This window comes from Cydia fagiglandana, chromosome 10 (genome assembly GCF_963556715.1).
Source record: "Cydia fagiglandana chromosome 10, ilCydFagi1.1, whole genome shotgun sequence".
Lineage (NCBI taxonomy): Eukaryota > Metazoa > Arthropoda > Insecta > Lepidoptera > Tortricidae > Cydia > Cydia fagiglandana.
The window spans coordinates 16,452,332-16,467,640 of NC_085941.1; the positions used below are offsets into that span (position 1 = coordinate 16,452,332).

General features: G+C 38.9%; 1 protein-coding gene across 1 annotated transcript; it reads left to right on the forward strand.

Annotated features, from left to right (window-relative positions):
* The first annotated feature begins 2,249 nt into the window (after positions 1-2,249).
* Positions 2,250-3,368, forward strand: LOC134668346 (uncharacterized). The gene is made up of 4 exons (XM_063525828.1): positions 2,250-2,426; positions 2,791-2,943; positions 3,048-3,174; positions 3,316-3,368. Exons 1-4 carry the CDS (start codon positions 2,250-2,252, stop codon positions 3,366-3,368), a joined length of 510 nt encoding a protein of 169 aa, XP_063381898.1.
* Positions 3,369-15,309: the final 11,941 nt, after the last annotated feature.

A 15,309-nucleotide genomic window follows, 5' to 3' on the forward strand; every position in this document is an offset into this window, starting at 1 on the left:
GAAGCTAAACGGCGCGCTTCAAATCTTGTACATAAATGCAAGCGTCTGAAGAGGACGGTAAGTCTTATGCCGGCTACATACGTAACGATAAACTGTGCAGTCCGACTGTGCAGATAAATCGAACCGTGTGTATGACAAATCGTTACGATAATCGACAATCGGACAATCGGACTGCACAGTTTTATCGCAACGATTTATCGTTACGTATGTAGCCGGCATTAAAGCCGTAACAGACTACCGCACCGCGCCACGACCTTGATGGTGCGGTTAAAATATCTCTTTCACGCTCCAAATTATAGCTACATCCTTAGCCCCCTCCAGACTATGCGCGTGAATCGCGGGCGAAGCCGCGAACGCGAGTGTGGAGTCGATTTCGCAGGTCTGCGTTCTGGACTCCACACTCGCGTTCGCGGCTTCGCCCGCGATTCACGCGCATAGTCTGGAGGGGGCTCTTAACGCACGTACGGCGACCACCTTACGACTATCGATACGTGCGCCGCACCGCACTAAAGTCGCGGTATGGTGCGGTAGTCTGTTACGGCTTTTTATCAAAAACATATTAAATAAATAAATATTAGGGGACATCTAAAGGCCCCTGTACACAATGGGCCAGCGCCGGCCAGGCCAAGGGACGCTGCCATGCGGTAGAATGAGATAGCAATATCACTTGCTCCCTCTAACGCATAAATGCGTCCCCCAGACTAGCCCACGCTGGCCCATTGTGTATTGGCCTTTACACAGGTCAACCTAGCCCCAAATTAAGCAAAAGTTGTACTATGGGTACTAGGCGACGCTATAATATACTGTATTTGTATAATTGAAGACGTAAAATAATACAAAAAGAAACTTGAGCAAGAAGTTTTCATACATATTTTTCGAAATCATTTCGAAGTCCCTTAAGGCGTATCCAGATTAGTAAATTTTTCGCCAATCTGATTCAATTGCCCGATCGAATCAGGATCGAAGTGCGGATGCAAATACCAATTTGGCTCGCCGAATTCAACCGCCGATAATGACCGATATTACCGATAAAATGAAGTGCAGATGCAAGAATACCAATTTGTGAGGCCAGTCTGGATACCATTTCTGGATTTTTTCAATGTAGAGGGCTCTAATATCACCATAAATCTAAAATTAGAGATTGACGCCAATTTCATTTCTGATAAAATCAACCGATTTGATCAGTCCCGTCTGGATACCACTTTACTTAGCTGTTGTTTTTTATTCGCACACCCGCTTATAGACCAACAAGAAATTGTAGAAATTAAAAAGTGGCAACATCGTAGTGTCGTCCCTTTCAAATCAATCTAAGAAAACGGGACGACACTACGATGTTGCCACATTTTAATTACTACAATATCTTGTCGGCTTATAACTTTATACATTGTACCTACTTGAGTAACGAATTTCATATCGACCGTTCATATAATTGCAGAATATCCAATTAAGAGAGAAAATTTCCTTGGCTAAAGCCCCCTCCACACTCGTGCCCGAATCGCGGCGCGAAGCCGCGAACGCAAGTGTGGCGTCGATGTTCGCAGACAGCGAAATCGACTCCACACTCGCGTTCGCGGCTTCGCCCGCGATTCACGGGCATAGTCTGGAGCGGGCTTAAGGCGCAGTGTGCAAAGAAATCGGATACCGTAGTACAAGCATCTATTTCAAAACTACCTGAAGAATTTCAAAATGCCGTGAGATCATGTTTTGAAGCCGCGAAAAAAAATAATACAAAAGGTCGTCGATATACGTTAGAATGGGTTTATGAGTGCATGTTGATACGTATAAAAAGCAGGAATACGTATGAATTTATACGTAAAAGAAATATTTTACCCCTTCCTTCTGTACAAACTTTAAATAAGTATCTCAGCAAAATCAGCTGTTCTGCATATGGATTCCAATCCTCTACTTTCTTTAGTTTAAAAGAAAGATGTGAGGCGATGAAGAAGGAGGAGAAACGAGGAGTTATTTTAGTGGATGAAATGAAATTAAGTGAAGGCGTTTATTTTGATTCTCAAACCATGAAATTTAATGGTTTTGTTGACCTGGGGCAACACACTCCAGATAATTTAAAAAATACAACAGCGGACCATGCTTTGGTGTTCAAGTTTGTGCCTTTTCGAGGTAGATGGGTTCAAGCCTTAGGTTGCTTTTTATCGAAAAATTCATGCAAAAGCGAACCGCTACATAAACTAGTTTTAGAGTGTATTGTTTTAATGGAAAACAGCGGAATTTGTGTTGATGCTGTCGTGATGGACGGTGCACCTTGGAACCGAGGAGTATGGAAAATATTCGGTGTAAATGAAGACACTGTTAGCTGTGAACACCCTTGTGACTGCTCACGACGGTTATGGATGATTTCAGATTTTAATCATTTAGTGAAATGTTTTCGAACATCTACTTTGGATGATAAGCTACAAGAGTTCAAGGTTAATTAAGAGTAATGCATGAGTAATGATAATTTTAAAAATATACAAGGTGTAATTATTATATCTGACCAAACTCTGAGGGGTGAATATGTAGGTCATACTGAACAACTTTTACTATAGCCAACCCTGAAATCACGAAAAAGAAATCGCCTGTTTAATAGAAAACATTGACTCTACTGATTCACCGCAATATGTATGAGACAATGAGACAGCAGATTTTTTTTCACGATTTCGGGGCTGGTCCCATAGTATAAGTTGTTAAGTATGACCTATATTCACCCCTCAGAGTTTGGTCAGAGATAACAATTTCGCCTTGTATAAAATGATAATACGAAGTCAAACTAATGTAATATTCTTTTTTCAGACCCCTTACGGAACTGTGAAAAAAAGACATTGGGAAGCGGTATTAGAGGAAGAGAATTATCGTCAGCCTAACTTAAAAATCGCTTACAAGTTAACACCAGCGCATTTGAAACCGAAAGGTTTTCAAGTAATGAATGTTCCTCTTGCAACTGAAGTATGTACCTATAAATATAATCAATAATTTTCATTGATTGTCCGGATTTATTTCGTAGGACTTTCGGCTCATCAAAACTAATATTATTAATCTTATAAAAACAGGTGTTTGGTCACGAAATTTCGGTCGCCATGGCTCACTATCAACCCTATTGCGAGGAATTGAAGGATTCAACTGCAACACAAAAATTTATTGATCTTGTATTCAATTTGATACAAGCTATGTCTTCGCGTAGGTATACCAAGAGATGCTCTGTACGTGAATGAAAATTGCAGACGAAGAAAGGTAAGAAATAGTTGGCGATTAAAATTAAGGTCAATGCGGAGAAGACCGTCTATCAGCTAAGTCCGTCTACTCACTATAACATTTAAGGGAAGACCGTCATAAAGAAAGACCGGCCGGACGGTGCCTTAAACCAGAAGTAGCCAACCTTTTAATGTATTTTTGTTAGTAGATACCTCTTATAGTGAAGAATATTTTATGCCGATTATAATTAGAATTAATATAATTATGCGTTGCTGGTAGTGAATATTATGTGTTAATGTTAATATGCCGGAACCGCCGCCGCCTCGCAACCTGAATATATCCCTTGGCCCTAATAGCATTTTCTTGTAGGGATTTTGTTGGGCCTTTGTTTACGTATTAGTTGGGCAACCGTTATATTTGGCCGTACGATTTGCTGGAGGGCCCTCGACAAAGGCCCTCCCGAAGATTCCCAACAGAGGGCCATAAGAGTAATTTTTTCGTTGGGCCTATTTAAATAAATCATACAATTATTCAACGGTGGTGGTTTTGGTTGGGCCGTGGTTGGGCCTATACACATTTGTTTGATGGTTGGTTAATTGTTACATTTGGCCGTACGATTTGCTGGAGGGCCCTCGACAAAGGCCCTCCCGAAGATTCCCAACAGAGGGCCATTAGAGTAATTTTTTCGTTGGGCCTATTTAAATAAATCATACAATTATTCAACGGTGGTGGTTTTGGTTGGGCCGTGGCTGGGCCTATACACATTTGTTTGATGGTTGGTTAATTGTTACATTTTGCCGTATGGCTTGCTGTAGGGCCAACTGCAAAAAAATAAAAAAGGGCAATTTTTTCGTTGTGCTTCTGTTTGCAAATTCAACAATTACCCAACGGCAAGTCAGGTAGGTCGGTAGGTAGTCGTGCACCAGGTTGAAGGCCCAACACAGCTTGTCCCACAAAGGGCCAACATTGTAACTTTAACGTTGGGCCTTGTGTAGGATTCTTACAATACTACCGTAGGTAAATAGTTGTGTAATTTATAGTGGGCCTACAGTCTAATTATGTAATGGGCTTTTGTTTACGAGTCCTACAGTTACCCTACGTTAAGTAAGTGGTTGTGTAATACGACGTTGGGCCTTTGCTGATAAATATTACAATTACACTACGGTAGGCATTGGTTGTATCCACATGAAGGCACATGAAGGCCCTAGGCAGCAGTTGTTGTTAATCTTCTCTGTATCGTTCCAATTCTAGTATATGTACTGCCGAAGCAAGTACACTTACTATACACTCTAATTTGTATATATACTAACCGCACTTCGAAACTTCGTAAGCGAGATTTATGTTTTTTGAGATTTAAATTGAGAAAATGTTGGTAAAATACAATTTTTTAAATTTATATATAAATTTTATAGTTATAGCTATTAGATTTATAAGTTACTTTTAAACAATATTATGATTATATCCGGAATAATCGAGAAAATAACTATAACTTCGATGTTTTGAGACAGTAACGCCATCTAGTGACGCCACAAGCAAACTCAACTGGTATTGTTGGGCATCAGTACCACAGCCAATGTTGGTAAATGCGATATTTGTGCTCACTGTGCCAACGAATGTTATCGTTGTTTAGCCACCGGTACCAAAATACACAAAGGCCCATTGTTAGGCGTCAGTTCCACAGCCAATGTTGGTAAATACGATATTTGTCATCATTGGGCCATCGGATGATATCTTTGACTAGCCAACGTTACCAAAATACACAAAGGCCCATTGTTGGGCATCCGTGCCACAGCCAATGTTGGTAAATGCGGTATTCGTCACCATTGGGCCAACGAATGTTATCGTTGTTTAGCGAACGGTAGCAAAATACACAAAGGCCCATTGTTGGGCCTCAATGCTACAGCCAATGTTGGTAAATGCGATATTTGTCGTCATTGGGCCATCGTATGATATCGTTGATTAGCCAACGTTGCCAAAATAAACAAAGGCCCATTGTTGGGCATCAGTGTCACAGCCAATGTTGGTAAATGCGATATTTGTCATCATTGGGCCATCGGATGATATCGTTGATTAGCCAACGTTACCAAAATACACAAAGGCCCATTGTTGGGCATCAATGCTACAGTCAATGTTGGTAAATGCGATATTTGTCATCATTGGGCCATCGGATGATATCGTTGATTAGCCAACGTTACCAAAATAAACAAAGGCCCGTTGTTGGGCATCAATGCTACAGCCAATGTTGGTAAATGCGATATTTGTCGTCATTGGGCCATCGGATGATATCGTTGATTAGCCAACGTTACCAAAATAAACAAAGGCCCATTGTTGGGCATCAGTGCCACAGCCAATGTTGGTAAATGCGATTTTTGTCATCTTTGGGCCATCGGATGATATCGTTGATTAGCCAACGTTACCAAAATACACAAAGGCCCATTGTTGGGCATCCGTGCCACAGCCAATGTTGGTAAATGCGGTATTCGTCACCATTGGGCCAACGAATGTTATCGTTGTTTAGCGAACGGTAGCAAAATACACAAAGGCCCATTGTTGGGCATCACTGCCACTGCCAATGTTGGTAAATGCGATATATGTCATCATTGGGCCAATGAATATTATCGTTGTTTAGCCAACGGTACCAAAATACACAAAGGCCCATTGTTGGGCATCTGTGCCACAGCGAATGTTGGTAAATGCGATGGTGGGCCAATACAAAATTAATGTTGGCTACGGAACGAACCTCATCCCAACGTTTTCCCTACCGTTGGCACCGTGGGCCCCAACGAAAATGCTACTAGGGGGCACCTATACAGCCTATACTGTAATTTTTAGTTTAATATAAAAATTAGGAACATTTAAAAATTTGTATGGAATATATTTTTTGCTCCTTACTAATATCTGTAAATGTCTACTACTGACTATACTTTTGTGTAGAGAAGCGGCCGTCCCCTTTCCTCTTAATATTTCATTGTATAGCTTTGAAGCTTGTTTACTTAATGAAGAAATACTTTTTTCAGGCAATCCAGGAATTTTTAGAATTCCTTGCAGACTGGGAAAAGCTCGAAAAAAAAATACCTGTGTCAAGGAGCACGTTAACTGGATTAAAAGTAACTTTACGGGCAACACTTGAAATTTTGGATATGCTGAATGTTGCATGTGATTACAAGTATTTGATGACAGCAACCCTATCTCAAGATCCGTTGGAGGTAATTAATAATTACTAATTATGTAATCCAATGAATATGAATCTGCTTGTATGGAATCTGCATCATGTATGCTGCCTTACTTTTGGAGAAAGTCCAGAAAGCCTTTTTAAAAATAATAAATAAATTAAAATTCATTAATTCAAGCTAATTATACTCATATTTTTACATTATTTACATTTTGATTACACAACATTAATAACATTACATTTAAATATAATCTACTAAAATTAACAATAAAATTTAAAAATTTACAAATCACATTAAAGAATAATGATATACAATATATACACAAAAACACAACAATACATACAAAACTAACCTACACCTATTCAATTACACAAACGGGTCTACCGCGATATAATTTCATTGTTTAAAGTGTTATAACCTACACCTGTCCTTACATGCCTGTTGCAACAGTGCACAATATAAGGACAGTCAAGCCGATCTGCGATCATCGCCAGGACAGTGTTGGCGCTGGCCCGCACGCGCCGCACCACCGCAGCTGCGCGCACGCGCATGGTGGCGTGGAAACAGGCCGTGTGGGCCCCCGCGAACATGCCCGAAGCGCTACAGTAGCGGGGCAGCCCCAACACCGCCCTGAATGCGTTATTGTACTGGACGCGGAGCGCGTTGTACGCTCTTTGCGTGTAGTCCGCCCACAGGCCACACGTGTACAGCGACGTGCAGTACGCTTTGAAAAGCGTTATCTTCACGTCACTACTACAACGAGCAAACCTGCGAGCCAACATGTTCGCCCTTACGCACAACGCCCTCCGCTCCCGCTCCATATCCACATCATCCTTGAGGTCCGCAGTAACAATATGCCCTAGGTACTTGAAACTCTGTACTCTGTCTAAGAGAGCTCCGTTAAGCATGACAGGTGGCACATATTTTTTTAGGATACAGTTCCTACCTAGTCCATATACTTAATGTACCCATCAATATATTTCTGCCTGGTGTTTTTGGGTTTAATTCTTTTGAAATGAGGCGTAACTTTGGGCTGTGGACGTTTTTTATCGCTTACCTTCTTTCTAATGCTAAAAAAACGAACATAGCCATACAAATATTAGTACTATTATAAATGCAAAAGTGTGTCTGTTACCTCTTCACGCTTAAACCGCTGAACCAATTTAGATAAAATTATGGAGATAGTTTGAGACCCGAGGTCCTATATTTTTTATTGAATAATAATTTTGACTTGTTTTCAGAGATTTTTCTCCGTCATGAGATATTCGTGTGGAGGAAACGATCACCCTGATCCCAAAATGTTTGCACAAGTTTACCGATTGGCGTCTTGTTTTTCCCTAATGCGCCCTCCGAAAGGTTGTAACGTTTCCGGCAAAGATTTGCTGAAGAACTTACTAGGAGCAAAGGATATGGTAACTGGTTCAAACGAGGCTAAGCAAGCATGGCTGGAAAGCCTCGACCATATACTAGATAATGGTGAACCATTGATTGATGGTTATGAAGACCATGACTACAACGAGGCTGTCACCAGTGACGCGGTGCAGTCTTACATTGCTGGGTACATCGTCCGCAAATTGCGAAAAATCGTAAAATGCAATAATTGTTTGAAACTCATACAAATGAGTCCCAATGAGGGAAAAATGTTAATGAGAAACGACGTAATCGATAAAATGGATTTATACGGCGGGTTAATTTATGCTAGTGACGATCTATTCAATCTGACCAAAATGATAGAGAAATGTGTGTTAAGAGCAATAAGCAAAGCTTTAACCAATATGGAGACGATCAGTGAAATTACGCAAGAATTACAAAAAGAAACATTGATAAAAGTTGGATGTGCCGACCATTCCAAACAAGTATCAAAAAAAATTATCGATATGTACGTAGTTATGCGAGCCCACTTTCTGGCAAAATATGAAAATAAACGTTACGACGCAGCCAAAACCAAAACTAAAATGAACAGGAAAAATGCCAAGTTATTGTCTTAATTACTAGTAGTTCGCCCCGAACTAAGAACTCGTATTCGCTGAAAACTACTGCGCACACTCAGGTTTTGATTTCCAACTCAATCTCACTAGTGATACCTACTAATACTTTATATACGAGATTACCGCCACGTGGGATGTTGACTCGACGATCATTGTTGCGATAGTCGTCTCGGTTTTTTTTCCGTCATGAGATATTCGTGTGGAGGAAACGATCACCCTGATCCCAAAATGTTTGCACAAGTTTACCGATTGGCGTCTCGTTTTTCCCTAATACGCCCGGTTGTAATGTTTCCGGCAAGGATTTGCTGAAGAACTTACTAGGAGCGAAGGATCAGGTAACCATTGATTCATGGTTATGAAGACCATGATTACAACGAGGCTGTAAACCAGTGACGCGGTTCAGTCTTACATTGCTGGGTACATCGTCCGCAAATTGCGAAAAATCGTAAAATGCAATAATTGTTTAAAACTCATACAAATGAGTCCTAATGAGGGAAAACTGTTAGTGAGAAACGACGTAATCGATAAAATGGATTTATACGGCGGGTTAATTTATGCTAGTGACGATCTATTCAATCTGACCAAAATGATAGAGAAATGTATGTTAAGAGTAATAAGCAAAGCTTTAACCAATATGGAGACGATCAGTGAAATTACGCAAGAATGACTAAAAGGAGCATTGATAAAAGTTGGATGTGTCGACCATTTCAAACATATATTAAAAAATGTTATCGATATGTACGTAGTTATGCGAGCCCACTTTCTGGCAAAATATAAAAATAAACGTTACGCCGCAGCCAAAACCAAAACTAAAATGAATAGGAAAAATGCCAAGTTATTGTCTTAATTACTAATAGTTCGCCCCGAACTAAGAACTCGCATTCGCTGAAAACTACCGCGCAGCGCGCACACTCAGGTTTTGATTTCCAACTCAATCTCACTAGTGATACTTAGGTAAGTAATACTTTATATACGAGATTACCGCCATGTGGGATGTTGACTCGACGATCATTGTTGCGATAGTCGTCTCAGCGGACGGTCTCATAGCGAAGAGTCTCGACCAACACCTAGAGACTGGATCAAGGGTCAGATGCAGGCAAATTGTGACAAAACATTCGCTGATGTTAACAAGAAATAACTCAAAATGTAGTCAATATGATGGGTGCTGAGAAAGGGGCGGCTACAGGGCCTGGGGCCTAGGGCGGCAAAGACTGCAAATCCGCCACTACATTATACATATACATATAAAAATGTGTTCGGGTGTTTTTTTTTGTTTTGTAAGTGTTTTTATATTTTACTTTTATATTAATATTAAAAACGAAAAACAAAAGAGCCTTTTATTTCTCGCCGGTAAAACAAACACAATATTATAAACTTAAATTTACATTAGGTTTAGTATTACAATAATATTTAATATTCCTCAAATTAATGTTCTATTATGCTTGGTTATGTAATAAGTAGTAAGTAATTATCGATATTAAACTTTCGTGAGACATATTTTAAATTGTTTATACGACAACGGTTTCACTCACTTGAATTTTTAGTCGCTATTGGCGACATGTTTCGGGCCCGTCGGGGGTCCTTCCTCAGGCTCGAGTGCTCGCAATTATTGAAACATGTCGCCAATAGCGACTAAAAATTCAAGTGAGTGAAACCGTTGTCGTATAAACAATTTAGTAAGTAATTATATTTTTTTCTTGTAATTTATTCTGCAACAACCCCTCCTGTGAGGGTGAAGGCCTCCTCCAGTGATGCTGGTCATCACAATTTCTGTTCTCTATCTTTTTCAACTTACATATGTATATCAATATTAATTTATATATTGGTATTAAATACCTACAAATACAAATAATAAAAAGCTAATAAATACTCTTATCGGGATTCGAACCCGGGACCTCCTGCTTCATAAGCGGGGTCACTACCGACAAGGCTAAAAGACCGTCAAAAATTGGTTCGCGATGCACAGTGGCGCCGCGGCGCGGCCTATTTAATGTTTTTGAGGGACACTTTTTAATACATGAAGATTGTTTTCCTCATCTCTACCTTCCATAATTGTCATCACAGTTCATTGACGTTGACGTACAAAAGTACGTCAAATAGGTATGCAATATGAATACCAGCATAATGAAAATTAATTCCAATCAATAAGTATGAGTCTTCAAACTTTTTTCATTCTAAGCCGGGTTTCAAGGAGCAAATTACTTAAATGATATTGGAATCGTATTGTTTTAAGATAGTTTACTGCGTTTTTCAACCATTATGCCCCAACAAATCAAATCTAAGATGAGACTCGAGCTCCATGTGATGATAATTATTTACCCTGATTTTTTAAATACTATTTGTCTACTGGTATACTTTTTCGTATATGTATATGACTTAATGTCGAAATAAATGCCAAAATCAACTGTCATTTTAATTAAATTCGCGATACGTGTGCTTTGATCCAAGCCCAGCGGGCATCTGATCAAAGAAGTTGCGTGCACGGAACCGCTGATATCATATTTTCGAACTTATTTAGTGAATGTGAAATTAAAAAAAAAAGTAATCCTGGTAGTCGTTCAAGCATACAATTGCGCGTACATAGAAGCAGTTTTCATATTTCTATCTTTTGTGCACAAATTGTTATGAATCTTTAAAGTCCGTTTTAGACCTATGTTCGTGATCGTTTTCTATCGAGCAAAAGTCAAAAACTTAGGATTCTAATCACTCCACTCACTAGAAAAAGCCCTCAAGTTTGCTAATTGAATGTATGGCAGCCGTATTGTGATCCAAAAAAGAGCTACGGCTTTTAAAAAACTCCGTTTTCTGAACTCACTGCACCTTAAGAGTACCTAGTTAAAAATTAATTATTATAATATAATTTGAAAAGGAATCAGTCGAAAGATAATAACAACTAGGAAATAAATAAAATAATCATACTAGGTATTTTTTTAAGTAGGTAGTCAAACTACAATATAAATATACTGAACAAATAAGGACGGATTCGAACCGGTGTCTTTAGCTTACGCGGCTATCGTCCTGACCACTACCTATACGGTGACCTGGTATAGGTACCAAAGGAACCGCCGGTAGGGGTACCGCCGAGACCGGGTGGTCTAGAGGTCAGGACGTATATTTGTAGTGGATGTATAAAAAACCGTTCATTTTGGATTTATTAGGTAGGGTCAACTTTAAAAATATGGGTGCACAAATCATCTCACAAATATGTCCCGTAGCTCTTATGTCAGTGAATTAAGAACTATGGGTCATATTTTTGAGTAAGTTGGCTACACCCACATTTTTTACAGTTGACTGTATCAACTGAAACTATCATCATCATCATCATCTCAGCCATAAGACGTCCACTGCTGAACATAGGCCTCCCCCTTGGACCTCCATTCGTACCGGTTGGAAGCCACCCGCATCCAGCATCTTCCGACTGAAACTATAGTTCGTTTTTTTTAGCATTAGAAAGAACTCCACAGAAGCAAGCGTGCAGTTTTTATCGGGCTCTTTAATTATTAATAATTATTGAATTATCTAATGTAGCATGGTCAATACATATAATTTACTTCAAATTATTACCGCTAAAAGTGCCGGATTTGGAACCACAAGCTTACTTCTGCGAAGTTCTTTCTAATGCTAAAAAAAAACGAACTATAAGATCAGAAAATGCATGACTTTTCTTTTTGATAAAATTCATTGTTTTATACAAGAATATTCATTGTTTTATACAAGAATACTAGTGTGTTGGAACTAGTGAAGGCTTTATTACAACTAGTAAGCAAAGTGAAGCATAAAACTGGACCGATAAGCTTCTTAGAGAGGCCTTGGTCTAGTTTATGTGAATACATTTCAGTTTAAGGCCTGTGCACACCGGCTGCGTGTGCGTGACGTGTACGTGCGCGTGCGGCGTTGTAGTATACAGATCCTTATGAGAGATGGCACACCGCTTGCGTGACGTGTGCGTGTGCGGCTCCAACATTTTAGCGCACGCACACGCGCACGTCACGCACACGCAAGCCGGTGTGGCTCGGCCTTTATTGTTTTCGTGACTATGAGTACAATATAACTGAAATTATATTTCAAGTATAGTAGCAAGTAACATGGTAGGGTTGCGATTAAAGTTTTGATAGAGCGATATTATTTATTTTATTGATAAGTTATATACTGTCCGCAAGTTAATGACAAAAATTTACATATTAAAACATATTTATATCCGGGTCTACTGCGAATTTATTTTGTTACCTTTATTTCCGACGTTTTGACACAGATTTCATTGGTAATGGTCACGGCGATATGATGTCCCAGCAAAATGTCAAAACAGATACTCGTATTTGTGTAACTACCCGACGTAAAGTCTATGAAAAAGTTGTGGCTAGACATAATAATTTCTAACCACCCACTACACATAATTATGTTAATTATTGTAAATCGTCTTCATGACAATGTTTAATTTTCTCTTGTTTACACATTTTATACATATTTTATGTATTTTTTTTTAGGTATTAGTTTTAGTTTTGTAGGTAGTTTTAATTTTAGGTTACTTTTTATATGGCCCATCAAATATTATATGGAAAGCAGAGCTAATTATACTAAAAACCAACAAATCACAGTCAAAGTATGTACGCAATAGTACGCATAAAGCCTCCGCGTATAAATCATAAAACTCCGCTATTTAATTTACTAAAACAAATGACTCTGCGTCACCTCCCCACAACTGTCTATTAAATTAACATAATATTTACAAATATGCATGCATTACCGTTCCCGTACTTTTCCGTAGCATTAACGCCGCAAGTGAGAAAAACGGTGCTACATAATGAGACATTTTTCCACCAAGGGCGGAATGTTTACTTATATGAGTGCGGGGTGAGTGCGAATATGCGAGGTCATTGAACCGCGAGGGATGCAAAGCAACTTCCGGGTGATTTATACATTTACAGATTTTCAAAGACATTGTTCATACTCTGTGGCTCTAGTGCAAAACGGTACCATTTCAATACAAGTTGTATGAAACTGCAATAGTGTAGGTACTTTAAAAAAATACCTACTTATGTACGTACTAAATCCAGACAGTTAATAAAGCTTAGCAGACTTCTTACCCTTATATTTTCCACATCATTCATCCGTGAAATTTGAAACATTTGGGAGTAATTAATTACAGTCTACAAGACTATCCATTCTTATTAATTAAAGTTATGATGTTGAGGGTAATATCTCAATATTCAAAATAGCACAAGTGACTTTTTACTTATGATATAGACTCTATTATATATTTATTTATTTCCTTGAGTAGATTCAAGCCATATAATTATGTATCTATATACAGGAAGAAATACTGCGTCCTCAACAACAGAAGTAGCAAACTTCTGCGCACAACATTTTGGACTCTTCGCCTGCTTAACTAGTTTTGTTTCTTTGAGGCTGCTGTGATCTCGAGATTCGATACGCTTCTACCTGATTTCGTTCTTGGCGAGTATCCAGTTAACTCCTTAATTGTGCTCGCGGAAGTATATTCTCTGCTCTAACTCAATACTCGGTTTAAGATCAGGATATGAGGATGAAGGTCAGCCGACGGCGAGAGGTTGAAAGCAGTCGTGGGCATCATATGAAGCCATTTTAGGGTTTTTATGGGGTCGTGATTCCGAATATCAAAAATGCATTAAGATGGTCATATTTAGGGTACTGAACAATGTTTCTGATGGGAAGTTCGTAAAAAACTTGACTAAGGTGTCCATTATACATATTTTTTCTGAGATTTTGTGATTAGTTAGTCCCATGCGGAAAAATGCCTATGCATCATACTATACTATTATGACCATCTTAACTCATTTTTTTAACTTCATTTTTAACACCTGTGTCAGGGCCAGTATCATTCCAACCCTAAATTGGTAAGAACTTAACGCGTAGGTACAGTCCATCAGATATATCGGAGCGGCCAAGGCAAGGTGTTCACAATATCTGAGCACACGCTCTAACTCCCTGACAATAGAGGCGTGTTCAGATATTTGTGAGCACCTTGGCCGCTCCGATATATCTGATGGCGACTGTACCTACGCGTTAAGTTCTTACCAATTTAGGGTTGGAATGATACTGGCCCTGACACAGGTGTTCGCCAAGCATGGCAAAAGATTTACGTCAAGTCGCGTTCACCGAGGCGCATAATTAACTAGGTGCCAAAGTATCTCGTCGGTAATTAAGTGAAATTAGTTTTTCAGGGTAGCTCGAGTTTTCGTCTCACACCTATACGTATAATGAGCTAGTTATCTTTGTGAGATAGTATTAAAGTAGTTTAGAACTGCTGTTGTTTTTATAGATGTTGGAAACTTCTTGATCTTTGAAATTATTAGGTAATTTTTAAGGTTGTTGCATTGCAATTTTAGAAACGGGTATTTAATATTTATGCCGCTACTTACCATGAAATAATAAAGTTTTTGAGAGTCAGCCCTGAAGGAAAATTTTCTTCTTGGAAAACGTTCTTGTCTTTACAATATTTCTAGCGACTTTTATAATACGTATCGGTAATTTCAACCTTGGGGTACTAAAACTCGACTATACCTACTAATTATTATAACGCGTAGGTGTTGCATAATATGCAATTATGATATTCCACTTTCGTAATGAGGACATGTTATACAGTATGTGTCTGACAAGGGGGCTTTAATTCCAGGGCTTGATTTTACTCGCTAAACTGAGCTACTTTTACTATGGGACCAACCCTAAAAAATTTTTGGCTTCTCCATAGAAAACGTCATCTGATCAGACAAAATGTATGAAAACGTAAAAAAAAATTTGGGGATTTCAGAGTTGGTGCCATGATAAAAGTAGCTCAGTTTAGCGAGTAGAATCGAGCCCTGGATTTAAAGCCCGATGGTCAGTAACACCCTGTATAGCAGATTAACAATATTATAGGCCGATTTGTTATTCGAGATATTTCTTCAAGAAGATAAATACTATATTTTATTTGTAACAAATAA

Excerpts from the sequence above, each read along its gene's own strand:
- LOC134668346 (XM_063525828.1), top strand. The coding sequence starts at position 2,250 with ATGGACGGTGCACCTTGGAACCGAGGAGTATGGAAAATATTCGGTGTA. Across the intron at positions 2,427-2,790 it reads ATAAGCTACAAGAGTTCAAG|ACCCCTTACGGAACTGTGAA; the intron begins GTTAATTAAGAG and ends TTCTTTTTTCAG. Across the intron at positions 2,944-3,047 it reads ATGTTCCTCTTGCAACTGAA|GTGTTTGGTCACGAAATTTC; the intron begins GTATGTACCTAT and ends TTATAAAAACAG.